We start from the raw sequence: 8,542 nt of genomic DNA on the forward strand, positions 1-8,542 counted from the left end.
GAGGGAAGTGAGGACTTCTGGGGAAAACGGGGTGAAAAGAAATCCAAGAAGCAGAACAACTCTTCAAACCGATGAGCACCGAGACAGGGCGGGAAGCGGGATGTGCCATCTCTGTCCCATAATCCATCTTCAATATGAAGATGTGTTGCTGCCTCGCCGCTGCAGGACACGGGACGAAAAGCTGGGCTCCCTCTCGGCACGAGTGCCTCCGATCCAGGGAAGGGTGTCCCATCCCGTCCCGTCCCAGGCGACCGTCCGAGGCAGAGGAGTGCCGTGTGAAGGGGGAAACGGGAAGCCGGGCTGCACCACAAACTGAACCTGGTTGGCAGGTTCCCTCGGTCCGTTCCAATGCAGAGTCCCCTGCGGTCAAACCTGCACCGGGAGCGTCTGGTTCATCTGCAGCCTCATGTCCTGAATGCTGCTCAGGATCTTCTTCTGGTGCCCTGCTAGCGTCACCCCTATCCTCAGCAGGTCTCTGCAAGGAGAAGGTGAAGACTCAGCCCCCTGCCAACACAGCAGTACCAGCACGTGGCCCTGCCCCATCTAGCTGCTCCCAAGGGACCCATCCATCTTCATCACAGCCCTCTGCCAAACTCCAGTGTCCCTCTTAACACCACAGGGGACTGCATGCTCAATCCCAGACCTTAACTCGCTTGGGAAAACCCCATGCACAACTCAGCCCTCCAGATGCTCAGGTGGGAGGAGCTGGCTGCCAGACAAGGGACCATGTGCAGCAGCCCCAGCCCCAGCCTTCTACCTCCTCCGCAAGCAGGGACTTACTCTGCAGTCATCTGCGCCACCAGGTCGAAGGAGGCAAAGCCGGCATTGACAAAGTTCTCCTTGTACCGTCCCATTTTGATGGCGTCCAGCCAGTCTCCCACAGTGGTGAAAGTGGTGTAATCCGGGACGGTGCGGTCCAGGAGCGGCTGGGAGATGCTAAAGGGCAAGACAGGCACAGGTCACAGGGAGCACGGGACAGAGAGATGTAACTGGATGCGGGGGAGATTTCTTATCCCTGCCCTCCCACATCTCTAGTCCCAACCACTCCCGCATTTCCTGGGCTTGAGGGAACTCCTGGCTGGAGGTGGGGATGCCACTGACCCAGACTGGACGCTGGCAATGACTTTCAGGCTGGCAGCGTTGCGGATGAGCTTGTCCAGCGTGTTGACAATCTGTGCAAACTTGGGCCGCAGGTTCCGGTCCCGCACCCAGCAGTCCAGCATCAGCTGGTGCAGCGCCGTGGGGCAGTCCATGGGGGGTGGCAGGCGGTAATCCTGCTCCACTGCGTTGATCACCTGCGGAGAGACACGCAGAGGCAGGTTGTGAGCCACCCGGGCTCCCATGGGCAGCCCATAGCTCCCCTGCTCCCCAGGGAGCACTTACATCCTGGTTGGACATGTCCCAGTAGGGTCGCTCCCCGTAGGACATCACTTCCCACATGACGATGCCGTAGCTCCACACGTCGCTGGCTGAAGTGAATTTGCGGTAGGCAATGGCCTCAGGAGCCGTCCATCTGATCGGGATCTTTCCCCCCTGAATGGATACACAGGTCCGTTATTTAGCACATACCTGAGGTGTCTCCTCCCCATCCCCAGATTGGTGGGTCCCCCACGAGTGTCCCATACCAGGGAGCTGGTGTAGGTGGGGTCGGCTGGGTCGTCCTCCAGAAAGCGAGAGAGCCCAAAGTCAGACACTTTGCAGACCAAGTTGCTGTTGACCAGAATGTTGCGAGCAGCCAGATCCCGGTGCACGTAGTTCATCTCCGAAAGGTACTTCATGCCAGCAGCAATGCCTCTCATCATTCCTACCAGCTGGATGACCGTGAACTGCCCATCGTTCAGCTGCCACAGGATAGATCAGAGGGGCTTGCAACGACCCAAACAGACTGGGGACGGATCCCAGTGTGCTACCACCACTCTCCTCCTCCCTAGAGCCACCCCTCTTCCCCCACCCCACAACATCTATGCACAGCTTTGCCCTGGGGGTGCCATCACGACAATGCAGTGGGATGGAGGAGGAGGGCTCACAGCTGCTGTCCCCCATGTGCTGCAGTCCCCACCCCAGATGGGTGCTCACCCGGAGGAAAGAGTCGAGTGCGCAGTTCTCCATGAACTCCGTGATGATCATGACGGGGCGGCTCTTGGTCACCACACCCTCCAGGTGGATGATGTTGGGGTGGTCGAACTGGCCCATGATGCTGGCCTCGCTCAGGAAGGCCCGCCGCTGCCGCTCCGTGTAGCCCACCTTCAGCGTCTTGATGGCCACGAAGATCTCGCGGCGGCCAGGCAGCTTCAGGCGCCCACGGCACACCTCACCGAACTCCCCTGCGGGTGGGGAAGGAGATAAGGAGGAGGCATGGTAAGCCACGCAGCAGGGTGAGAGGTGGCAGTCTCAAAAGCTGCTGTGCCCAGCCCCAGGACTTGCCTGCTCCAATAACCTCCTCGATTTTGACACAGGAGATGTCAATCTCTTTGGCGAATTCCCGGACGGCTTCATTGGGGTCCTCGTAGGTGAAGGGGTCGATGTAGACCTTCATCCCAGGGGTGACTGCAAGGGCAGAGGAGTCATCACCAGGAGGGACACAACACGGGTGACAGATGCCGAGCCAGCTTGCCCAGCTGTCAGCCCATCCTTCCCGGTCCCTGGCTAGTGAAGGCTGCTCCTTCGCTTGTGCACGGTGCAGGAATTGGGAGGGGGTAGGCAGAGCCCATTTGCTGGGCTCTCACACTCACCGTATTGCTGCAGCTTCTCCGTGTACTCAGGGTCCGTGCTGTTGCGTTGCTTCCTGCCCAAAGGAGACGAGAGGAGGTGTTCAGTAACCATCCCTTTCCTGATGGGGCAAAGACATTCACTGCCAGCTTTCGAATCCCAGCACAGACAGCCTACACCAGAGAGCTTCCCCTCTGGCAGCCTACGAGCAGAACCATCCCTCTGCCCAAGGTGCAATGGGTGACGATAGCCTAGTTGTGCTGATGTGGATGACAGAAGCCTGGGCAGAGCCCAGCAGAGACGCACAGTCCTCCCACAGGACCTGTGCTCTGGTACCTATGTGCAGCAGGTCCAGTCCTTCGCTCTCCGACTGGAGTTGCCAGAGCGCTACCCACAGGGAAAGGGGAAAGCTCTGGGGCAGACATGAGCAACCCCCAAACCCACTTCTGAACTCCCCCTCCCTGCAAAGCCAGTACCTGAAGCAGACGATAGCGATGATCACCACAACAATGACCAACAGCAGCCCCGCAGTGGCCGAACCCACGATCAGAGGTAGCTCCTGGAAAGTCTTGCTGGTGGAACCTGACGGAGGGAGAGGCAGGAAGCAAAGTCAGGCTGGGGAAGGAGCATGCCTAAGAGGGCTGGGGGACAGAGGCAGCTTAGTCCTGGTACCTACCATCCTCCGCAGTTGTCTGAAACTCCGAGGGGAGGCTGTAACGGCCGTATCCAGCCACCGTGCGTGCACGGACCTGCACCATATACCGAGCATTGGCCTTCAGCCCATCCAGTCGCACTGAGTTCTTCTGGCTGGTGACTGTGTTGGCAATGCCATCGCTCTGGCCTTGCTGTAGGGGAGACACGTGGGCATCACCTCTGTGAAGCAATCCCCCCCGCTTTGCTGGTTCCCACATCCCCCAGGCACTATCTCTGCAGGGACCCCCTTTGCCATGGTGCTGATGGAGGAAAAGGCTCCTCTGCTTCCTGCTTTACCTTCTCCGAGTACTTGATCTCATAGTCAAGAATGATGCCGTTGGGTCTCTCTGGGGGAGTCCATGACAACGTCATGCTGTTCCCGGTGCTGCTGTGCAGGTGCATCGTAGGCACGGCAGACGGGGCTAGGAAAGAGGGCAGGGAAGGAATAAGCCATCTGTGCCAGGGTCTCCCCTCCACCATCCCGCATCGGCGTAGGGGACTCTGCCTGCGACCTGCTCGGATAACCTCGGTAGAAAGGCATGGAAAAGCTTTGATACTGGCCTCCCACAAATCTCCGTAGGGAAGTGTGATCTCACCATCTTGCAGCCAAGGTGATAAGGGACCAAGGGGAGCCTCGGAAACAGCACCGAGGTAATGCTTCACCCCACACCTAACTGCAAACTGGTCCAGGGAAGGGCCCTGCCAGCCCAAATTGGGGCTCCCTCCCCTCCTCCACTCACCAGGAGTAACATGCTCCACCCCACCGACGAGACCCGTGAAATCAGATCAGAGCACGGCGGCTGGAGATTACCAGTGCACTGGAGCCGGGCCAGAGCACGAGGAAAGAGGTAACGGCAGAGCACTCGGCTGGCTGCGAAGGTTTGGGCTGGTGCTGAGCTTTCTCAAGCCCACAGGGGAGAAATCTCATTTCCTTCCTCCTCCCTTCGCAGCAGGCATAACATCTCTGGGGTAGGTCTAGAAGATCCAGAGCTCTCTGGAGCATCTGCCAACTCTGCCCTTCTCTGCTTGCACGCGTTCTGATCTCATCTCCTCCAGGGACACGCGTTAAACGGAGAGGAGAATTTACTCGGGGGATTAGATGCAGGCGCGGAGAGCCAGTAACGCGGCAGCACAAAGGACTGCAGCCTCCAAGGCTGTCAGCAAGAAATCCCCACTCCGCTCTGCAGCGGAGAGCCAGCCCCCACTCTCTGGCAGCTCCACTGACCTGCCTGGTTGGTGGTGATGTTGACAGAGGCGAAATGGGGAGGGTAGGGGCTCTTGTTGGAGATGCCGTTCACAGCCTGGATCTCGAAGGTGTACTGGGTGTGGGCCATCAGGTTGCTGATGTAGATGCGACGCTCGGTGAGGCCAAGCTGGCGCGGCACGAACTCCACGTTGTCGTCGCAGCGGGTGCATAAGCGCCGTTCCACGCTGCACTTCTTGCAGATGACGTTGTAGAGCAGGTCATCCCGCCCACCCGTGTCCTGTGGCTCACTCCACTCCAGCACCAGTGACGTCTCGTTCACATTGGAAATGACACTGCGGGGGGCAGAGGGGACGCCTGCGGGGGGAATGTAGGGGTCAGGGATGGCGTGCCCCCATGCCCAGCTCACCTCCGGCCCACTGGGCACAGCACACTCTCCCTGACCCAGACGTGGACCCCCACCACCTCCACAGCTCCCCTCCTCGCCCAGGGCAGGACTCACTGGTGCAGGCGCTGTCTGCGGTGTCCGTGTCTGCCCGGAAAAAGCCATTTCGACAAGTGCAAACCGTCGCTGCTCCGGAGGTTGTCCGGCTGTTGGGAGGGCAGGGAGAGCAGGGACCTTCCCCCTGCTTAGATTTGAAGGTTCCTGGGCCACATGCTGGAGGAACAGAAAACAGACAAGAGTTATAAAGTGCAGCCAGAAAACATCCATTGTCCCCCCTAAAGCTGGGCAGAGCCTTCCTCACTGCCCTGCCAAATCTCCCATCAGTGGCTTGAGGACCACAGGCTATCTACAAGTCTTTCCACTGCTGTCAGCTGTGCCCAGGGACGCGGTGGTCCTGGCTGGGCAGGAAGGGCGAGAGTGGGCTATGGGCCCCCCGCCAGCACCGGTACAGCTCTGCCCAGGAGACGCTGTGCTCTGGCAGCAGACCCGGGGCAGTCGGAGATGCACATTCTCAGTTCTGTTTCTTCACTGCACTTCCCAAGGGCTTTGCCATGCTCCCTTCTCCAGTTGGCTTCCAGGCCCACCACCCTCCATAGGGTCAGCGATCCAACTCTCCGAGGAAATAAGGCTGGGAAGGAAAGGACCCCTCAGCCCTGCCCGCAGCAGACCCTGCGAGAGGCCTCCAGCACCCAAAATGCAGCCACTCAGCCCTAAACCTTCTGCCTCGGGCTCTTCAGCCACTTCTCAGTCCCGGAGTGGTGGCACCTCCTGAGGCCAGCTCAAGTGGAGTGCTGAGCGAGATTAAAACATTCCTGCAGGTCCTTGGCTAAAGAGCTGCTTCGGCATCGCTGCCACCTCCTACCCCCGTTTCTGATCAGGGTCCTTCAAGGAGCCACGAGTTCTGGGATCCGGCCTGGTTGGCACCACGGGGAGTTTAGTCGTAATGAAGGGCATGTGAAAGGATTAACGGCGCTTGAGCTGAGGAGCAGAGCGGCCTCAGGAACCTGACCCACACCTCGAAATAGCCTGATTTATCGCAGTGCTGCCCCAAGGAAGCGGGTCTTGTGCTCTGCGTTCGCAGCCAGATGAAGTGGCAAGACACCCACCAACGCCGGCTCTGCTTTGGCATCACGCCGTTTGCCACAGCCGGGGTAGCATCAGCACCCACGGTCCTGAAGGAGGGTACATCATCCTTGCTACACCGGGGTCAGAGCAGCTCCCAAGGGTGCGTAACCCTCCTGGCAGCCCTGTCCCACCGCCCACGCCTGTCGCACATCACCCCATAAACATGGGAGGTTTCCCGGTGCTTCACTGGGCTGTGGCAAGCGGAAGTTTCCTGCTATAAGCATTTCCCGACATCCTCTGTGGAAGTTTTCCGGCTGGTTGCAGCCCCACGCGTGGGGTGTGGAGTGCCGCTGAGTCACATGCTGCCGGGCCGGCTGTGTGGGGACCCACACACAGCTCTGGGGTGCTGTCTTGGCCCCCCGGTTTGGCCAGGCACCGAGTGGCAGCAGCCCTAGGGGAGAAGCCCTGCTCCACGGCGGTGCTGCCGGGCAGGGGGACGTGCGAGCAGTCCCATCACGGGGGGAGGCACACCGCTGCCAAGGAGGGGACCTGTGGACTGTGCTCTCTCCAGCCCCCCTGCCCGGATGGGCGGCAGGAGCTGCTTCCCACTCCCAGGGCACAAGCCTTCTGGCAAGGAGACTCTCCTTTGGTCAAAACAGGACTGGCCACATGGCTTGACTCGCTCCTTGACCTGAGTTCACCGAGACTCTGGGCCTTCCCTTTGGAAACGAAAGCTTAGCCCATCACAACTGTGCAGGCTGTAAGGCAAAGGAGTGTGAAGACCTCTGCAAGCAATGGAAGTCCCTGGCCAACAGGTCCTTGGCTCCTGTCACCCCCGGTCCAGGCCACCCTCATCATCACGAAACGTGAAGACATGGACAGCAGATGCCCAGAGGTAGCGGAGCAGCCTCGGCACAGGCAGACCAACCCCAGCTGGGGTCCCAGGCGGTTCAAACTGGGTGGATGCAGATTCACACATAAGGAACCAGATTGCTGAGGAATGAGAAAAGACTGAAACCTCTTGGACAGGAACATTCTGGGCTCAAAAAGCTGCCAGACATGCTTCAGTTATGGACAGGAGCCCAGATCCATCAGGGACAAAACCCCCTGAAATAACAGGCTTGTTGGGGGGAAAGCAAAGCTGGAGCAACCAGAGCTTTGAGAAGCCAGCAGCCCAAGTGCGGCACAGCAGCCGGGGACAGCGAGGTGCTCTGCAAAGGATGCAGGAGGAATGATGGTGCTTGGACTCCTGCATGCTCAGTGCCAGCCAGTGCCTGGCGGACAGTGACCTCCCATGCTCCCGGACACAGGAGGAAGGGACTGGCAAAGCTGTCCTTGAGCAGCTGCCTGCCATCCCGCGGGAGTGCCCAGAGCAGGCACAAGGGATGAAGGTCATTTCTTCACAGCCTTATGCCACCCTGACAGGAGGGGGTTGAGCCACATCCCAGCCCTGTTAAGTAGAGAAAGAGCAGGAGAGGGACCGAGGCCCAGCTGTACTCCAGTGTCTAAGTTTCCAACTCTGCTTAATAAATCAGAGTATAAAGACCTTGGTGGCACCGTGACAGCTCTCAGCCACCACATTTGAAGGCTGTAACTGAGCTGAAAGCTGATCCCAGGTCCCCGGTGGATAAGCCGCTGTGTCATCTCTTCTCTGCAAGAAACTGCCTGTACAACAACCACTGTCTTGGCCGGCACACCAGGGAACGAGCCTGGGAGCTCCAGAGAGGGAACGTGACTCCATCCAGCCGGAGCCGGAGAGCCAGGCTCCCCTCTCCTCACCGAGAGGTTTGCATAAGCACTTTGCCTGCTGAAGTGTCCTCAAATAAAAATAACAACCCTGAACCTCTGCACACAGATCACATCTCCTGGTGCCGGGCTGCGGTCACCTCTGGGGAGAACATGACAGTCACTGACAGCCACAGGATAACAGGTCAGGGAACCGAAGCGGAGCTCCCCGCTCTGAATTGATGGGAGGGAGATGCAGCCTGGCCTGCCAGCAGGGATTTAGTTGGGGTGCGGGAGGGAGGGGGACAGTAACGCAGCCCTGAGGCAAAACTGCCCCTGCACCCTCCATGTGGCATCACACTGCCGGCACAGCATGGCATGGCACCCATCGCCGGCCACCTGGCTGCTTCTGGCAGCCCCTCCAGGATTTTCATCAGTCACCCACCTCTGGGGCCTGACCCTGCCTCGCAGAGCTGCAGCACAGCGTTGGGGGAAGAGGACGGCACTCTTCCCAAATATGATCCCCACCCCAGTGAATAAAGTCCAAGGGAGGGAGCTGAAAAAAACACCGAAATAAAACCCTCCTGGCAGCAGCAGAGAGCAGTGACTCATCCTGCAGGCAGCCTCCATTACTGCACGGGATGTGGGCAAGCGGCAACGAACCCCGCGTGCATCCCCAAAACTTTGGGGTCCCCTCCCTT

General features: G+C 59.3%; 1 protein-coding gene across 1 annotated transcript; it reads right to left on the minus strand.

Annotated features, from left to right (window-relative positions):
• Positions 1-70: 70 nt before the first annotated feature.
• Positions 71-5,264, minus strand: EPHB3 (EPH receptor B3; the record flags this gene model as incomplete). Its single annotated transcript, XM_009699748.1, has 13 exons — positions 71-475; positions 781-936; positions 1,102-1,295; positions 1,384-1,533; positions 1,626-1,841; positions 2,077-2,324; positions 2,425-2,547; positions 2,733-2,785; positions 3,186-3,291; positions 3,386-3,554; positions 3,700-3,824; positions 4,628-4,963; positions 5,109-5,264. Coding segments are annotated over 13 exons (2,141 nt in total), but the record flags the coding sequence as incomplete, so codon positions are not given.
• Between the last annotated feature and the right edge of the window lie 3,278 nt (positions 5,265-8,542).

Source organism: Cariama cristata, unplaced genomic scaffold (genome assembly GCF_000690535.1).
Source record: "Cariama cristata isolate BGI_N322 unplaced genomic scaffold, ASM69053v1 scaffold35784, whole genome shotgun sequence".
NCBI classification, from domain to species: Eukaryota; Metazoa; Chordata; class Aves; order Cariamiformes; family Cariamidae; genus Cariama; species Cariama cristata.